Source organism: Lithobates pipiens, unplaced genomic scaffold (assembly GCF_037356315.1).
Source record: "Lithobates pipiens isolate NorthernLeopardFrog02 unplaced genomic scaffold, aLitPip1_a1.2 Scaffold_37, whole genome shotgun sequence".
Classification (NCBI taxonomy): domain Eukaryota; kingdom Metazoa; phylum Chordata; class Amphibia; order Anura; family Ranidae; genus Lithobates; species Lithobates pipiens.
In genome coordinates, this window is record NW_027507825.1 from 23,159,287 (window position 1) to 23,177,609 (window position 18,323).

The 18,323-nt window shown below is 42.7% G+C and overlaps 1 protein-coding gene across 1 annotated transcript in view; it reads right to left on the reverse strand.

Annotated features, from left to right (window-relative positions):
- Positions 1 to 18,323, reverse strand: part of KIF26A (kinesin family member 26A) — a gene marked incomplete at its 5' end in the record, with an annotated part of 150,061 nt that overhangs the window by 36,513 nt on the left and 95,225 nt on the right. The window contains one exon of the mRNA XM_077466822.1: positions 1,758 to 1,967. Coding sequence (XP_077322948.1) covers positions 1,758 to 1,967 — 210 coding nt within the window. The remainder of the gene's footprint in view (positions 1 to 1,757; positions 1,968 to 18,323) is intronic.

Below are 18,323 nucleotides of genomic sequence, written 5' to 3' on the forward strand. Positions count from 1 at the left end.
TGTGTAACAATGTGTACAATCTTCTTCACCATGTTAACTTGTAGGAGGGAGATCAGCCCATGTGTTTTTACCGCCCCCTCTGCTGTCTGTGTGAACAAGGTTTTAAGCTAGTGAGTTAGGCCTCTTGCACACTTGAGCTCAAAAACGCTGAATTTCCAGGAGTTTGAGCTTTTGTATTTTGGTATACCCCCCCCACACACACTCTGGTTTGCTCTCAAATACAAGGTAGTTCGGCCTCTGGCATCTCCATGTTGCAGTTTGGTTCCTGTTTCACCCTTGCTGTGCAAGGAGGCTTCAGGTAAACAAACAAAAAAAAAAAAAAAGAAATTTTCACCACACAAGAAACACTTTCTTTGTAACACACCAAGTTGAAAAAGAAAACTGTATTGGATTTACATTTGTAAATAAATCACTGCTGCAGCAAGAGAGACCAGCTTTAAGCCTTTCACCTCTGCAGTAGTAAATCACAGCTTCTGGACTTTGCTTGGTCCCACCGCACAAAGCAATTATCCCAGAAAACAGGTCCATCACACGTTTTGCTCGATCTTAGGTTTAGTGTCAAGGTAAAGAGGCACCAATAATCAGACATCAAAATAAAAAATGTCTGCATGTTGCACAAGTAAACGTTCTTACCCAAAAGCATTGTGCCTGTTAATTCGGCAATCGACCTATGATCAGGTAGATGGTATTGTGGACCGGTTTTCTTCAATAATTACATTGAATTTTAACTTCTAAGTGAGAAGATAATCTCCTGTGGATTGGGGGCGGACTGACCATTTGGCCACTCGGGCACTGCCCGAGGCCACTAGGGGGCCCCATCAGGGTTGCTAGCCTCAGTAAAACCAGGGACAGTATGTAAAAATCTGTGTTTTTTTTTGTTTTTTTTTACATCTGTCTCTGAAATGTCCCTTACCGACATCCTTTTGGTCTAAAAATCCTGAGATTATAGCTGCCCCACCTCTCCAGTACCTTCTCAGCCAATAGAAACATGTCTGTGTATACTGTGTGTACATGTATGTGTATACTGTGTGATGGTATACTGTGTGGCCCCATAATCTGATTGCCTGGGGGCCCCCATAATCTCCTATTGCCCGGGGGCCCCATTAGTTGTCACCCCTGCTGTGGATCTTACTGAGTAAGCAATTTGCCATGCTGTCCTACAAGCTTTGTCTCTGGAGGTATGTCTTTTTAGCATAAATGACAATTAAAGTGGTTGTAAACCCTTACAACACACTTTGACCTACAGGTAAGCCTAGATTAAGGCTTACCTGTAGGTCCAAGAAATATCTCCTAAACCTACAGGGTTTAAGAGATATTTGCAGAAAGACAGGCACCGCTGTCTACGGGGCATGCGCCCCAACTGCGAATATGCCGCGCACGGTGGCTCCCGTGCGCAAGCGCGGGAGTGACATCATTACGGCTTCGCCGAATGACAGCGGCGGAGCAGCGAGACCCACCGAGAAGATGGATGCGCCGGACTTCAGGGGACAGCGGTGACCTCGCTGGCTCCTGTGTCAGGTAAGTGACATATAATGGACTACTATGCGATGCCATGCGATGCGATGCGATGCATAGTAGTCCATTATGCTTTACCTTTGCAGGGAATGAAGGAGGAAGTACACTCATCAGGGTTTACTTCCTCTTTAAAGGTGTGTTCAATTCGATCTGCCCCCTAGAAATCAATATATTTGTTAAAATGTGTTGCACCAATTTTGAAAACTCAATTTCTGCTCATTTCCCGCGATGAGCGGACCTACCTGTGAAGCATCTTGAGGAAACACTGAATCAAAGGCAAACATCTTTGGGACGGCGACCACAGCTCTTCTGTGGCCTGTCATGGTGGGGCCACATGTAGGCGGGTCATATAGAGTGATCTGTTTCTTTCGCGGGTCAACTTTTAAAAAAGACATGGATTCTGATGTGTCATGGATCCCTTGTGATGGACAGATTCTCACCATTACTTTCACCTGTAAAAAAAAATAGCAATTGTTATTAAACATTTAGGGCATTATTGTTCATTCTTTATAAAAAAAAAATATATAAACAAGAGGGTGATTTATATAAGCAAGCATGTGATTTCTATTGCGAAACTGGAAATTGCCTTTAATCGTTATGTCACAAAAAGCCGCACTCCTGCCTACAGGCCACAAAACCGGATTATCTAGCTGAAGGTAAATTAAGTAGATATTTCCACACTGGCAACTTGTTAATGTTTCCTACGGCTTGTTTTGATCTCTTTGTCTTAGTCATTAAAGGAGGTTTCATCTACTGTTCCTGCCAGAAACACACTTCTTGTCCTGGGGTGACAACCCTAAATCATCGTACTGTATTTATGGAGGGGCAACATTGTCCCCCTGTAGGCAGGGCCAGTTGATTGATACCCCAAGATAGAGTAAAGGCACAAAGAAACCAAGGAAGGTGGCGCAATTATTTGATAAAGTAAAAGTAACAATTGGCACATGGAAGATGGCAGCAAGTAGCTCATGTATGCCCCATACAAACGGTCGGACGTTCCGACCACAAAATCCGTCTGATTTTTTGTCCAATCGGACAATTTTCCGTCGGAAAATCCGACTGTGTGTATGGGGCATTACAGTTCCAAAAACTGTGGCAACAAAAAGTCTCAGAATAATGCCCTGTACGCACGGTCGGAAATTCTGATGCAAAAAAGTCAGATCGGATCATGTCGGAAAATCCAATCGTGTGTGGGCTTTGTGTGTCGGATTTTCAGACAAAGTTTGAGAGCAGGATCGAAAAAAAAATAATTTCCGACAACAAAATCCGATGGCATAAATTCTGATCGTGTGTAGACAATTCTGACGGACAAAGTGCCACGCATGCTCAGAATAAACTAAGAGACAAAAGCTATTGGCTACTGGCCCGTTTATAGTCTCGACGTACGTGTTTGACGGTCACCTCGTTCAGAACGATCGGATTTTCCGACAACGTTGTGCGACCGTGTGTATGCAAGACAAGTTTCGGACAAAATCCGTCAGAAAAAATCAGACGGATTTTGTGGTCGGAATGTCCGACTGTGTGTACAGGGCATTACAGGCAATCCGGGTATTACAGTTCTTAGCAGTACTTTAACACATCGTAAAGATAAAAATTCAACCTGCACTTAGGGTAACGCACATCAACTTAAAACAGCAGCTGACATTATCTGTTGGTGACAATTAACCTGATTAAGAAGTAAAAATTTAGCACTTTCTAATTACAGAGGGGTCCTTCAAAAAAATTTCCATATATATCCAAGGCATATAGGGCACTTCCAGTGTATGTACATGTTTGTTATATAAGGGGTGACAAAAACCTCCACCAACACCACAGCACACTGGGCCTCTTACCCTTAGGCTCCATGCACACTGAAGCTCAAAAAAGCTTTTTCTGGACGCCAGATTGCTGGCAGAAAATGCTGGTTGAAAAACGTGCTTTTAACAGCGTTTTGTACTAGCGTTTATGAGCGTTTATTAGCCTTAGCGCTTTTAGGGGCGTTTTCAATAAAAATACACAGAGGACACTCCAAAAATCCCACAGTGCATTGAAAAAACAGAATGCCAAACACTAATTAACGCGTGTTAATGAGCATTTGTAAGCGTTTATGAGCGTTTATCTGCGTTTTCCGTTTTTTGCAGGTGAAAAACTGCACTTTGAACGCGAATTTCTGCCGTTCAGAAAAAAGCCCATAAACTCCACTGCTCATTAAAGCTAAAAAAAACGTCCATGTGTGCATGGACACACAACCTAACATAGAGTGGAGTTTATGGGCTTTTACAAAAAAAACGCCCAAACTCCAATAAACTGCAGTTTATCAGCTCCAGTGTGCATGGAGCCTTAGACCACCAAATAAAAAGCGGTTTAACAACGCTCAATCGTCCATCAGACATGATATGGCTTCCAATAGACTTCACAGAGATTAGGACTGCATCTTGATCTCCCTTCTAGGACCATCCCTCACAAGGTCAGATCAACATGCATGTGCATCAAAAGGAGAACAAAGCCTACCAAAGGGCATGTGGTCCTCATGAAAAGTTGAAAGAAAAAAGCTTGTTATGCCGAATTTTCCTCGGCTCAGCGGCCTACGCAATGGTCTCTCCCCTTTGAGCGGTTTCTCATTACAATAAATTCAGGATTTGGGCATTAACCGTGAAAATAATTAATACCACTTCCGATAAGGTAAATCTGTAGGTCACTTCCACCCTTGTTTGTTACTTCTTATTTCCTCTTCTCTTTGCTGCAGGCATTAAGCTCTTCATTCTTCACCTGAAGTCACCGCTGTCCCTGAAGTCACCGCTGTCCCTGAAGTCACCGCTGTCCCTGAAGTCACCGCTGTCCCTGAAGTCACCGCTGTCCCTGAAGTTTGATTTTATCCCTCAGGACTGATCCGATAATGATGGCCGATACAGAGACAATTGGCTTACAACATTGTACAGTATTGTCTTTGAGGATGCAGATGGCGGCTATCGCTGTTCATCTGTCCCACCATGGAATGTACATTAAAGAGGGAGTCCACTGGAAAAAAAAATATTAAAAGCCAGCAGCTATAAATACTGCAGCTGCTGACTTTTAATAAATGGACACTCACCTGTCCCGGGGTCCAGCGATGCCGGCAGCCGAGGCCGATCGATTGCTCGGCTCTCGGCTGCTGCCGCCGCCATTCTCCGTGAGGGAATCAGGAAGTAAAGCGCTGCGGCTTCACTTCCCGGTTCCCTACTGCGCATGCTTAAGTTGCGCAGCGCAATGAGAATGGTCAGCGCTGTCTCTGGGATCCGTGTGTGTCCCAGCAGACAGTGTGCCAGACAGGAAGAGGCATAGACTCCCGTGGAAGTGGGTGCAAATACCTGTCTTGGGTATCTGCACCCTCCTCCCCCCTGAAAGGTGCCAACTGTGACACCGGGGGGGGGGGGGGTTTCGATGAGCGGAAGTTCCACTTTAGGGTGGAACCCCGCTTTAATTGAGAAAGAACGGAATAGTGTCCAAAAATATTAATCGGGATCTCTCTGATGGCCCATCAAGACCTATGCCTCTCAGATATGTAATGCGGGCACACCCATCCATGTGGATGCAAAAACTCCACTAATGGATGGACCCCTTATTCAACATATCCACAAAAATCCTTCTCTAGTAGAAAATCAATGTCTTGGCATGCATATTTTTTTTACGTCACCCCAGCAAAAAAAAAAAAAAAAAAAAGGAAAAGAGATCGAGGCGGAAAACATATTAATTCATGTGATCCCTAAGAAAAAAGGAATGTAAAAAGTATGTGCTCCCAAAAGGACCTTAAACCTTTCAGGTCTCGCTCCTATATTAGAACTTCACCACAGGTGAAAATAATAAAAGTGGCGAGCAAGAAGAACTCAAATCAAACTAAACCACCCAGTCATATGGCGAAGAAAAAAAAAAAAGCTTTAACAGTCTTTGGGGGTTATTTATGAAAGGCAAATCCACTTTGCACTACAAGGTGCACTTGGAAGTAAAGTCGCTGTAGATCCGAGGGGGACATGCAAGGAAAATAAAAACAGTATTTTAGCTTGCACATGATTAGATGATAAAATCAGCAGAGCTTCCCCTCATTTCAGATCTTCCCCTCAGATCTACAGCGACTACACTTCCAAGTGAACTTGTAGTGTAAAGTGGATTTGCCTTTTCATGAATGACCCCCATTGTATTTGAGAGGACGCCTCGGTAGGCTCCATTACCGAAACTGCATTTGATGAAGGGGGTGGCTAATAGGCAGAACAGCTGTGCAGGTGGCTGTAGTAACCAGATCGGAATCCCAATAGTCTAAGGTTCCCATATAGCGGAACCAGGCATAGTATCCCTGCACTATAGGCCCGTACACACGATCTGACTTTTTGACAACAAACATGCAAATTAGCTGTTTTGGAGCAACAGCCGAACATCCGTGTGTATGCTCCACAAACTTTTTCGGTTTTCATCTGACTTTTGTTGGCTGTGCAAATGGACAACGTTTTTGACAACTTAAGTCCGATGGAGCCAAGTCCGATCGTGTGTACACAAAACCATCGGACTTTTGTACGAAGTACAAACACGCATGCTCAGAACCAATGCAAAAGATCAGACAACAATACAGAAGTTGACCAAAGGTGGCGCTGGAGCAATTGAACGTCCTCTTTTGAAGTGTCGTCAGTAAGCTGAAACATCACTACTTTCGTGTTTGTTGCCTAAAAGGTCCGATCGTGCGTATGCAATATAAACTTACGGCCAACGCCCTTTGTACAAAAGTCCACGGGAAAGTTTGTACAAAGTCCGATCGTGTGTATGGGGCTTAACCCTCCTGAACCATAAACTCTCTGTACAATGTCGAGTGCAATGTCCCTAGCTAGCAGGAATCCTGTCCTTAAACTATCCACATTGCAAGTGCGCACCAACTGCAGTGGGGCAGCCTTCACTAAAGATGGCTCTAGAAGCCATTCAGTGTAGCAGCGTCCAATTGGACAGCTGCTCCCCTGATGACACCTACAGAGGCCTCGGAGGAACAAAAAGCTCCTTCTCAACCTTTGTTCCTCCTGCTCAGCACCGCCTACAAAGGGAAAGCTGAACTGCACCTGCCTACAACCCTTGGACAGAAAGTTAGTTAGGATTACAGAACACCGTCTATAACATAGGGATGGTGTTCTGTAGTCCTAACACTTCTTGATAACACTGTGTGAGCTATCATGTGCAGTGCAGGGCTATTAAACCTGCACTGTATGTGAAGAGGTGAGCTTACAGCCAGGGTCCAATGCATCTCAGAGAGGCAGTGGTCACAAAGATGGAGGGAGCCTGTTGGAACCAGGAATAAGGTAAGTATGACACCTTATCCCTAGACTAAACAAGTTGTTAACCCTTGCAGGGGAGGTGGGGTTTGGGTGCCCTACTGCAATGGTAGATTTTTTTTTCCAATTCCTGGAAATCCATTTTAAGAGACTTGGGCCCCTTTCACACTGGGGCGTTTTTCAGGCGCTACAGCGCTAAAAATAGCGCCTGTAAAAATCTGGCCCCTTTCACTCCAGTTTGAAAGCCGGAGGGCTTTCACACTGGAGCGGCGCGCTAGCAGGAGGGTGAAAAACGTCCTGCTAGCCGCATCTTTGGAGCGGTGAAGGAGCCGTGTATTCACCGCTCTTAAACCGCTCCTACCCATTGAAATCAATGGGGCAAATCCATTTTCAGAAAATCCATTTTAAGAGACTTAGGCCCCTTTCACACTGGGGCGTTTTTCAGGCGCTACAGCGCTAAAAATAGCGCCGAAGGGCTTTCACACTGGAGCGGTGTGCTAGCACGACATTGAAAAAAGTCTTGCTAGCCGCATCTTTGGAGCGGTGAAGGAGCCGTGTATTTACCGCTCCTAAACCACTCCTACCCATTGAAATCAGTGGGGCAGCGCGGCTATACCTCTGGCAAAGTGCCGCTGCAGGGAGTGCTTTGAGGGCGGTTTTAACCATTTTTCGGGCCGCCAGCGGAGGTTAAAACCGCCCTGCTAGCGGCCGCATATCGCCGCTAAAATGACGGTAACGTGCCGCTAAAAATAGCGGCACTTTACCACCGACGCCCGCACCGCCCCAGTGTGAAAGGGGTCCAAAGGGAACGAATTAGAGGTGGTTATTTTTAGGGTTTACATGTATGTTAACGGAACCCAATAATACATGGTGCACATAGCAATCCAGTGCTGTAAATGTAGCAGCCAATCGGAAGCCAGCTTTCACAAACCCTCCAATTCAAACTGCAGTATGCTTTTTTTTTTTTTTCACTACTTTAGAATAAATATCTGCTTATTGCAGTATGTTAATAAACCTGGAAAAAAAAAGTCTATTAAAAGAGTCTACAGAAAGAGGAGTATTTGGGTCATCTCTGTTAGAAGCTTCACCTCTTGAGCCAGCCATAAAAATAGATTTTAATACATGCTATGGTTTTAACAGGCCCCCATTTTACCATATTCATCATTACAGAAATTGGAATCCGTTAGGTCAGACCCCCTCCCACCTACTATCTCATCTCCTTTGAGTAGCCCAAGGCTAAAGTGCTGAATTCTATAGGTTATAAAAAAAAAAAAAAAACCCTGAATAGACTTTATAATCTGGGAGGGAGGGAGGGAGGGAGGAGAACTCACATCCGTACACTACATGCGGTCAAAAAAAAAAAAAACGAATGTACAAGAACTCTCAAGTGTGTATTAGGAAAGCAGATTCAACCATCGGAGGCTGATTTTCAGCTGCCGGGGAATAATTTTCTATAGCACTCACAGTTAAGTAGCCAGTTACTTCCATGTACTTCCATGTACTGGCATGGGGCTAAGGGAGCTGTAACAACTGAAATCAAAAGAAAAAACAGAAAGTTGGGAAAAAAAAAAAACATTTAGCTGTCAGGTTTTTATTTATTCATGTATTTAAAGAATGAGTTTCTAGTGAATAAATAAGAAATCCTAAAGTGTACTGTATGTCTGGGAATTTAGTATAAATCAGCAATACATTAACATTTTCTAATGCTTTAAAAACGCCACAAGTACATAGAAATATAGTTGATCCTGCCAGAAATTCAGCACACTTTAAACTACCTGTTTTGAGCTAAAACTCTGCCTCTACTGCACAAGGTGGCCATCAATAGGTTGAAATTCAGGTGGTTCAGGGCTCAAGTCCTGCGGGAACGCATGGGAACGGAGTTCCTGTACTTTTTTCCACAACAGGAATTCAGTTCCCGTTGGCAGCCGCGTCCTGCAAGACTTTGAAGTATGCGAGCCGCGTGGCAGGTGCTACACCAGCAGCCGCCGACACAGCTCGCAATAGTAAGTGCCGCACACCTGACCATTCAGGCATTGCCAGTAGGGGGCCACATGACAGCTTCCTCTTCGATCTACCTGTCAATCACAGCTAGCTGACGGGTAGATCAGGTCCCTGCTGCTAAGAGATTGTATTTAGTAAATCATATGCTGTTACAATATCACACTATGTGGCGTTTTTTTGTTCCATATATACTCCAGCATTGAGGTTCTTCGTCTTTTGATATCACTTCCTGACTAATGCAGGCCATACATGGTCGAATTTCGAACAAATTTTCTTTTCAGAATCAGAAATTTTTTTTTTTTTTTTTTTGTGATCCGATGATGCCACCATTGATTTTCGAAATTCGGCAAGCCTTCAATTTCACCTCATGCTGCTACAGAAAAGAATTTTCTTGGCCGGGAATCTTCTTTGCTCTCCATAAATTTTCTTTTATCTCCGTCAATTTTCTTTTCTTATTACATTTCTCGCACGATTCTCCCATCATTGATTAGAAAATCGTTCATTTTTCAAAAAATTTCCAACATGTCCCATTCCTCAAATTTTATTTCCGCACGAAAATCGGCTGTTGCTGCAGCCCCACTAATGGTGCGAAATTCATACGAAAATTCTTAGATACGATTTTCGAAAAGAAAATCCTTTTGAAATTCGAAACCGTGTATGGCCGGCATTACTGTGAGCCTTCCAGTATTCACTAGCTGCGGCCCCCAGAGAGGACATCTGGGCCTTCTTTCAGTGGATCATAGATCCGACCAAGCACTGAGACCTCCCTGAGTAAGGCGGGGGGGTCACTGGCTTTCTGGTGAGCCTCCATTTTATTCTTTGGTGATGGGTGTCACACCGCCAGGTGTTTGATCCTCATTTTCAACACATTTTTCTCTTATGGGATTTCCTTATTGGAATTCAGCTGTATATGAACTTTTGTTTGCACAGAACTGCACTTTATTTACATGCAATATAACACTGTCCCGTGTGTTTGAGACGTATCTATAGTCTCTGTCTTTGTACCTTTTCGCTGATTACGTATAATTAATTGCACTTTAATCATATATTTTGAGATTTATGGTTTATTTGAATTTTTTCATCATCACGCATATTGTATTACTGCACTGATTGCACTTTGTTTAGCGCTTCACTTGAATTATATATTGTTACTGTGCCTGGTGGGTGTATGTGTGTGTGTGTGTGTGTGTATATATATATATATATATATATATATATATATATATATATATATATATATATATATATATATATATATATATATATAGTTGTGTTGAAATTGTAAAATAGCCCCCATTACATCTGGTCAATGTGAATACAAAATGCAGTTCTTGCCTTAAAAATTTAAATAAGCATTCACCTGGTGTGTAATGCAGTTGTCCCTCACTGGGTAACCATATCAATAATAACATGATTTTTTTTTTAAAGCCCCCTTAACCTGTCCTACTATGCCTCCAGCTCTGGTTTTGCTGCATAATAAAAGTAGAGTTACTCTGCATCCCCCTAACCCAGGGGCTTCACCTCTAGCTACTCAGTAAATGAGAGAGGAAGAGAACCATGGAGATACAGGACAAAGCAACCAAAGAATAAACAGCCGGTGATTATCCGTAATGGTTATTACATGGGTGTGAGTTTAAGCGTGTCTTATTTAAAATGCAGATTTTTTTTTAAACTCCTGCAGAGCCTATATTTGATCCCTAGGGCAAACGGATTTTGGATTTGTATGTGTATGTGTATGATATTGCTACATTGATTTGCATCAATCAAAAAAAAAAAAAAAAGCATGCTGGAAAGGAGGGGGCGGTGGTAGGAGAGGGTCTCTCTAATTAACAACACACATACATATATATATATATATATATATATATATATATATATATACACAAAATATTATATATGCTAATTCTTCTCATCTACAATACACCAGAGATCTTATTCTCATATCTCTTGAATTTTATGTGCAGACACCAAATCCATCTCAAGTATCTTCTCCTCTATACATTTAATTACTCCATCTCTTTACACGGTAACATCCCCCCAACCCTACAGCCCAGCTGCTGCATTCTTATATATGTAGGATTAACCACATTGAGATGGTAAATGAGTGGAATGGAATGGGAATCCCTCTCTTCTTGTCACACAGCTATAGGGGAACGCAATCTGCACCAAAATCCCTGCATATAGCAGACTTTAGGATTTCTAGCAATCAACTGGAAACTTGATCGGTTAATTAAAGACCTGGCAGATGTTGCTAGTACCAATTATAGCTACCTACCAACTTACTGGAAAATGTCTACTACTCGCAGTCTGTTATAAAAAAAAATATTATAAATTGCTATAACTGAAGGTTTAGCTTGCACCGATATTGCCTATTACAGTGCCCTGCAAAAGTATTCATACCCCTTGAAATTTTCCACATTTTGTAATGTTACAATCAAAAAACAATGTATTTTATTGGGATTTTAAGTGATAGACCAACACAAAGTAGCACATAATTGTGGAGTGGAAGGAAAATGATGAACTGTTTTCCAAATTTTTTACAACTAAATATGTAAAAGTGTGTTTGTATTTGTATTCATTTGTATTCAGCCCCCTTTACTCTGATACCCCTAACTAAAATCTAGTGGAACCAATTGCCTTCAGATGTCACCTAATTAGTAAATAGGGAATCATGAAGGCCAAGGAACACACCAGACAGGTCAGGGATAAAGTTGTGGAGAAGTTTAAAGCAGTGTTAGGTTATAAAAAAAAAATATCCCAAGCTTTGAACATCTCACGGACGATAGTTCAATCCATCATTCGAAAATGGAAAGAGGGTTAGGGTTAGCAAACCTGCCAAGAATTGGCTGTGGTTAGGGTTGGCAAACCTGCCTGTGGTTAGGGTTGCCAAACCTGCCAAGGCATGGCCGTCCACCTAAATTGACAGGCCGGGCAAGGAGAACATTCATCAGAGAAGCAGCCAAGAGGCCCATGGTAACTCTGGAGGAGCTGCAGAGATCCACAGCTCAGGTAGGAGGATCTGTCCACAGGACAACTATTAGTCGTGCACTCCACAAATCTGCCCTTTATGAAAGATTGGCAAGAGGAAAGACATTGGTGAAAGAAAGCCATAAGAAATCCAGTTTGCAAGAAGTCATGTGGAGGGCACAGCAAAGTTGTGGAAGAAGGTGCTCTGGTCAGATGAGACCAGAATTGAACTTTATGGCCTAAAAGTAAAACAGTGTGTGGCAGAAAACTAACACTGCATATCACCCTGAACACACCATCCCCACTGTGAAACATGGTGGTGGCGGCATCATGTTGTGGGGATGCTTTATTTAAGCAGGGACAGGGAAGCTGGATGGAGCCAAATACAGGGCAACCTTAAACGAAAACCTGTTAGTTTGAAAAAGACTTGAAACTGAGGTGGAGATTCACCTTCCAGCAGGACAACGACCCTAAGCATACAACCAGGGCTACAATGGAATGGTTTAGATCAAAGAATATTCATGTGTTAGAATGGCCCAGTCACAGTCCAGACCTAAATTTAATTGAGAATTTGTGGCAAGACTTGAAAATTGCTATTCACAGACGCTCTCCATCCAATCTGACAGAGCTTGAGCGATTTTGTAAAGAAGAATGGGCAAAAATGTCCCTCTCTAGATGTGCAAAGCTGGTAGAGACATCCCCAAAAAGACTTGCAGCTGTAATTGCAGCGAAAGGAGGTTCTACAAAGTATTGACTCGGGGGGGCGCCACACTTTTTTACATATTTGTAAAAAAATGTTGAAAAACATTTATCATTTTCCTTCTACTTCACAATTATGTGCCACTCTGTGTTGGTTTATCACATAAAATCCATTTACGTTTTTGGTTGTAACATGACAAAATGTGCAAAATGTAAAGCGATGTGAATACTTTTTCAAGGCACTGTATAGAGCAGCAGTCAGGAAGCTTAAGAACTTCAGGTTTTTATGGCTGTCTGCCTATCCACCAGGAAAAGTTCCACTTCCTTTCTGGCTCACTGACACCCCTGTGAAACCAGGACCAGATATTAGGGACTTGGCATCTCCAGGACAGAAAAGCTAATGGTGGTCCTAACTTTTTCCCAGTTTATTTTCTTTTTCTTTTTTTTGGTTGGCTTCCCCCATTCCCCACTGGAGAGATTTCCCATCACTTCCTGTCCTGATGACCCCCTTCCACACTGAACAGGAAATGTGAGGAAACTTTCTCAACTGCAACAAAGACAGAAATTAAGATTTAAAAAAAAAGCAGAGAGGAATTCTAACCCAGTGTTTCTCAACCTTTTTCCAGTAAACCCTTTAAAATGATGTCTCTTGAGGCACCCCCTTCTAAAATGTTAAAAACTAAACTAATAGTTTTACATAATGCAGCAGCATCCACACACATTGAACACCCAATAAGAGAGGCGATTTATTCTTTTGAAGCAAATACACTTTTACACTGATGGTATTCCAGCAGCATCTTTTCCTCTCTTTTTTTCTCCCCCACAAGGCTAACTTGACCCCAGTGATGACAAAAGGGGGGGGGGGGGTGTCAAAAAAGCATGCTGTACAGCGGGGATATGCAATTAGCCGACCTCCAGCTGTTGCAAAACTACAAGTCCCACCATGCCTCTGCCTCTGGGTGTCATGCTTGTGGCTGTCAGATTCTTGCTATGCCTCATGGGACTTTTAGTTCTGCAACAGCTGGAGGTCCGCTAATTGCATATTCCTGCTTTACAGGTTCTCGATGGCCTAACCAGCTCAGTGCCTAAGGTTATAATTAGAGATGGGCTCGGGCATGTTCGGGATCTTAGTCTCAACCTACCTGCCCAATCCCATCAGGAAGCCAACGCTGCACTCAGGGATGTTTTTAAGGCAGGGCAAAAAGGGCAGCTGCCCTGGGCCCTGTCATTGTTGTGGGACCCAAAGTAGCTGCCTAATACTTGCCAACTATCCTGGTTTAAATTCCCTCGCCCCTTGAGGTTTTAGTCCTGTGCTGTGTCCCAATATCTCAGTGTGAAGTGCTGCTACTAATGCTGCCCAGCTCTCCCCTATTGTTGTGTACAGATGACTCACCTGCAGACCCTGTGTTTACATGTAAATTACCGGCATTCATATGTAAATAGAGGCGGCCGGTGGCATTGATATGTATATCATGCCCCCCTGAGGTCATATCCACAGTAATCTTTAGCAACCAATTAACAAGCAGAAATCATGTGCTGTAACCTCTAGCAACTAACCAGTGAGCTATAATGTGTTCTGTAACCTCTAGCAACCAGTCAGTGAGCAGTAATGATGCACTGCAACCTCTGGCAACCAATCGCAATAGCTGCCTGATCTGATTCTGTAATCTGATTTAGAGTCTAGCTGCTATTTATTGTATGTCTCAGAGCAGGTGGAGAGCGAAACTGCATGGGGAGGGCCCCCCCCCCCAAGAAAAGTTTTGCCCAGGGTCCAATCAATATTAAAGACGGCCTTGGCTGCACTAATCACAGGCAGGTAGACATTTCCGGGTCCGCAGCTGCACTGCCCGTCTCTAGTTGTATTTTTGCACAATGAAAACCTTTGGCTTTGTGTAACAAAAAAGCAACCTTGATCCACCTATTGGCTTGTACACAATTTTTGGGCAATTTGGAGCAATTTCTAGGCATCCCTAAAGAATTCAGGAGGCACCCTGGTTAAAAAACCATCTGGTTTAACCAAATCCCACGTTATCCAAAACAAAATCAAAGAATTGCCTGGGGTTGGGCTTTTCTGAATTTTTTTCCGTTGTCAGTTTTACGAATGCCGGCCATACACGGTTCGAATTTCGAAAGAATTTTCTTTCGAAAATCGCATCTAAGAATTTTCGTATGAATTTCGCACCATTAGTGGGGCTGCAACAACAGCCGGTTTTCGTGCAGAAATCAAATTTGAGGAATCGGACATGTTGGAAATTTTTGGAAAAAACTAACGATATTCTAATCAACGATGGGAGAATCGTGCGAGAAATGTAATAAGAAAAGAAAAATAACGGAGAGAAAAGAAGATTCCCGGCCACGAAAATTCTTTTCTGTAGCAACATGAGGTGAAATTGAAGGCTTGGTCGGCCGAATTTCGAAAATCAATGGTGGCGCCATCGGATCACAAAAGAAAAAAAAAACGAACTTTCGGATTTTGAAAAGAAAATTTGTTCGAAATTCGACCATGTGTTCATTACCCACAGTCTGCTGCTCCTGCATTGTGCATGATGACATCAGAGTGTGGCCACCGGCCGCAGAGAAGCAGCTTGCCTTGAGAGGAAGAACTTGCAGGAACGAATATACAGTAGGCTTCTTTAAGTACTCTAGATAACGAGTGTTTAACCCTTGCAGTTCGGGGAAGCTCCCTTTCAAGGATAATTTTTTAATCTCAGAGTACAGCTTTAATCTGAAGACCATGCAGACTTTTATCTATTTCAGTCTGCCTAACACATGTTATAAGTAAAGCTTCACGGAAGAAGCCTGGGGTTATTAGACTAGTTTTGGAGAAAGCCATCAAAGAGAACAGAGGAAATAACATTTTCTTATGCCAGTTTTACATTTATACAGCTCAGAAGATATACCATTCATATAAAAAAAAAAAAAGGGGGCCATAATTCACAGGTAATTAAAGTGAACATGTGCTTTACTCATGCAGGGAAAAAGCAAAAGGGTTAACTTAACCACTTCAGCCCAGACCATTTTGCTGGCTTAAGACCAGACCACTTTTTGCGATTCGGCACTGCGTCGATTTAACTGACAATTGCACAGTCATGCGACGTGGCTCCCAAACAAAATTGGCATCCTTTTTTTCCCCACAAATAGAGCTTTTTTTTGGTGGTATTTGATCACCTCTGCGGTTTTTATTTTTTGCGCTATAAACAAAAATAGAGCGACAATTTTGAAAAAAAATATTCCCCAAAAATATATAAAAAAACATTTTTTTCCCTCAGTTTAGGCCGATACGTATTCTTCTACATATTTTTGGTAAAAAATAAAAATAATTCACAATAAGCGATTATTCATTGGTTTGCGCAAAAGTTATAGCGTTTACAAAATAGGGGATAGTTTTATGGCATTTTTATTAATAATGGTGGCGATCAGCGATTTTTATTGTGACTGCGACATTATGGCGGACACATCAGACATTTTTGACACATTTTTGGGACCATTGTCATTTATACAGCAATCAGTGCTATAAAAATGCAGTGATTCCTGTGTAAATTACACCGGCAGTGAAGGGGTTAACTAGTGGGTGGCAGTGTAGGGGTTAAGTGTTCCTAGGGGCGTGTTACTAACTGTTGGGGGCTGGGCTTTCTTTTAGTGAACACTGATCTCCGCTCCAATCACATGAAGCGGAGATCAGCGTCACTTGTTGCTAGGCAGGACGGGGAGATGCTGTTTACAACAGCATCTCCCAGTTCAGCCGCCCCTTGAGACGATCGTGGGTATGCCCACGGCGATCGAGTCCGCGGGGCCCACGACCAGACTCATGGGGTCTCGACTGGCATGCGAGGGCGGTAAATTTAAAGGGACGTACAGGTACGCCCATTTGCCTGCCCGTACCAATTTGCCGACGTACATCGGCATGCGCCGGCCGGGAAGTGGTTAAAGTAATACTAAAAGTTAAGTGTATTTTTTCCCCCAAAAAATTGCCTTTGAAAGACGGCAGTGCAAATAAAGTATGGCATAAAATATTGCAACAACTGCCATTTTATTTTCTAGGGTTGCTGCTAAAAAGTGCTGCCTCCAATTGCAGCACCGCTCCCCTCACTTTCTACTTTCACAGGAGACATTAAGGGAAGCAGAGCCATAGGCACCTATTACAAAATATAAAGTGCAGCGCTAAATTAATATTTGGGGGTACTAAGTAATTTCCTAGAAAACAATACTAATTTTAACTTGTAAGCAACAAGTGTCAGAAAAAGCCTAATGCCGCGTACACACAATCGGAAATTCAGCCAGCAAAAGACCGATGAGAGCTTTTGGTCGGAAAATGGGAATGTGTGTACACTCCATTGGACTTTTGCTGGCCGAATTCCAGCCAGCAAAAGATTGAGAGCAGGTTCTCAATTTTTCAGTCGGTAAAAGTTCCGATCCAAAATTTCCGATCGTCTGTACAAATTCTGACGTGCAAAATTCCTACGCATGCTCGGAAACATTTTGACACATGCTCAGAAGCAATGAACTTAATTTTCTCGGCCCGTCGTAGTGTTGAACGTCACCGCGTTTTTGACGGTCAAAAGCTCATCTAAATTTTGTGTGACCGTGTGTATGCAAGCTAAGCTTGAGCGGAATTCTGTCGGAAAAAACCCAAGATTTTTCAGACGGAAAATCTGCTCATGTGTACGCATTGGCATTAGTCTTTAAAGAGGAAGTAAACCCTGATGAGTTTACTTCCTCTTTCATTCCCTGCAAAGGCAAAGCATAATGGACTACTATGCATCGCATCGCATCGCATAGTAGCCCATTATGTGTCACTTACCTGACAAAGGAGCCAGCGATGTCCCCTGTAGTCCGGCGCATCCATCTTCTCTGTGGGGTCTCGCAGCTCCGCCGCTGTCATTCGGCGAAGCCGCGATGACGTCACCCCCGCGCATGCGCACGGGAGCCGACATGTGCGGCATCTTCGTCATTGACGATGCCGCGCTCGATGCCCGTCTTCGGGCAAATATCTCCTAAACCGTATAGGTTTAGGAGATATTTCTTGGACCTACAGGTAAGCCTTAATCTAGGCTTACCTGTAGATCAAAGTGGTTTGTAAGGGTTTACAACCCCTTTAAGTGGTTAAACTGACCTCATTTGTAGACTGAAGTTCATCCCTTTGATCTAAAAGAACCAAATGATACAATGTTTCTTTTTATCTCAGTGCTGTGCAATGTTGTGATAAATGTTGCAAGCTGCCTTTTTTTGTGAGCAGAGAACGGCTTTGCACTTGTTATATGAATCGTAGAAAATGCAGATTAGGATCGTGAGGGGGGTATGAATCGAGATTGCGTTATTTTTTTATTTTTTTTAACGATTATTCATGCAGCTCTGCTTTAAGCCTAGATCACAGACAGTTGAAAATTATGGCTGGGCTATTCAGATAGCATGGCACATCTTTTGGGCACAATAGGAGAGCGTAGTGAAGAATTATATACAAAGCACATAGTAAGAACAAAGCAAGTTTATTTCGAATTGGCCGCAGTGAATGACAGCACGTTGCAGTAACCATTTGCCTTATTGTAAAATTATTTTTTTATTAAATGTCAAAATTTTTCTAAAAGTTTTAAATTGACAAATAGTCAAATCGGGTTGCTGCCTCATTAAATAAGCTGGATACAATTATTTTCATGACGCACGTTTCATGCGCGTAAAACTAAGCAACCCGCACCCTTAGCTACTTCTTAAGAAAATGTACTGCTCCCTTATTGCTCCATGTAACAACCATTTCTGAACACTATAATAGCAATAAAAACACACTTAGGGGTAAAAAAAAAAAAAAAATAGATCGGTGCTTATTTCTTTGTCTAGAAGAAGAATGATTTAGACGGCACGTCTAATAAGGCTCTTTTTCTC